Raw genomic sequence first — 413 nt, 5'->3', positions numbered from 1 at the left:
GGGCCAGGAGGACATGCAGGCTCGCTACTCCGTGTCCAGCCCCAACTCGCTGGGAGTCGTGCCTTACCTGGGCGGGGAGCAGAGCTACTACCGCGCGGCGGCGGCGGCGGCGGCGGCCGGCGGGGGCTACAGCGCCATGCCGGCGCCCATGAGCATGTACTCGCACCCCGCGGCCCACGAGCAGTACGCGGGGGGCATGGCCCGCGCCTACGGGCCCTACACGCCGCCGCCTCAGCCCAAGGACATGGTGAAGCCGCCCTACAGCTACATCGCGCTGATCACCATGGCCATCCAGAACGCGCCCGACAAGCGCATCACGCTGAACGGCATCTACCAGTTCATCATGGAGCGCTTCCCCTTCTACCGCGACAACAAGCAGGGCTGGCAGAACTCCATCCGCCACAACCTCTCGC

At 68.5% G+C, this 413-nt stretch overlaps 1 protein-coding gene across 1 annotated transcript in view; it reads left to right on the top strand.

Moving 5' to 3' along the window:
• Positions 1–6: 6 nt before the first annotated feature.
• FOXC1 (forkhead box C1) overlaps positions 7–413 on the top strand; it is a 1,356-nt gene continuing 949 nt past the window's right edge. The window contains exon 1 of the mRNA XM_019518556.1: positions 7–411. Within this exon, the coding sequence (XP_019374101.1) occupies positions 14–411 (398 nt within the window). The 5' untranslated portion in view covers positions 7–13. The remainder of the gene's footprint in view (positions 412–413) is intronic.

This window comes from Gavialis gangeticus, unplaced genomic scaffold, assembly GCF_001723915.1.
Source record: "Gavialis gangeticus isolate Ggan-Ray unplaced genomic scaffold, GavGan_comp1, whole genome shotgun sequence".
In the NCBI taxonomy this organism is placed as follows: Eukaryota; Metazoa; Chordata; order Crocodylia; family Gavialidae; genus Gavialis; species Gavialis gangeticus.
The sequence above is the reverse complement of the archived record's forward strand: the minus strand, read 5'-3'. Positions and strand labels throughout refer to the sequence as shown.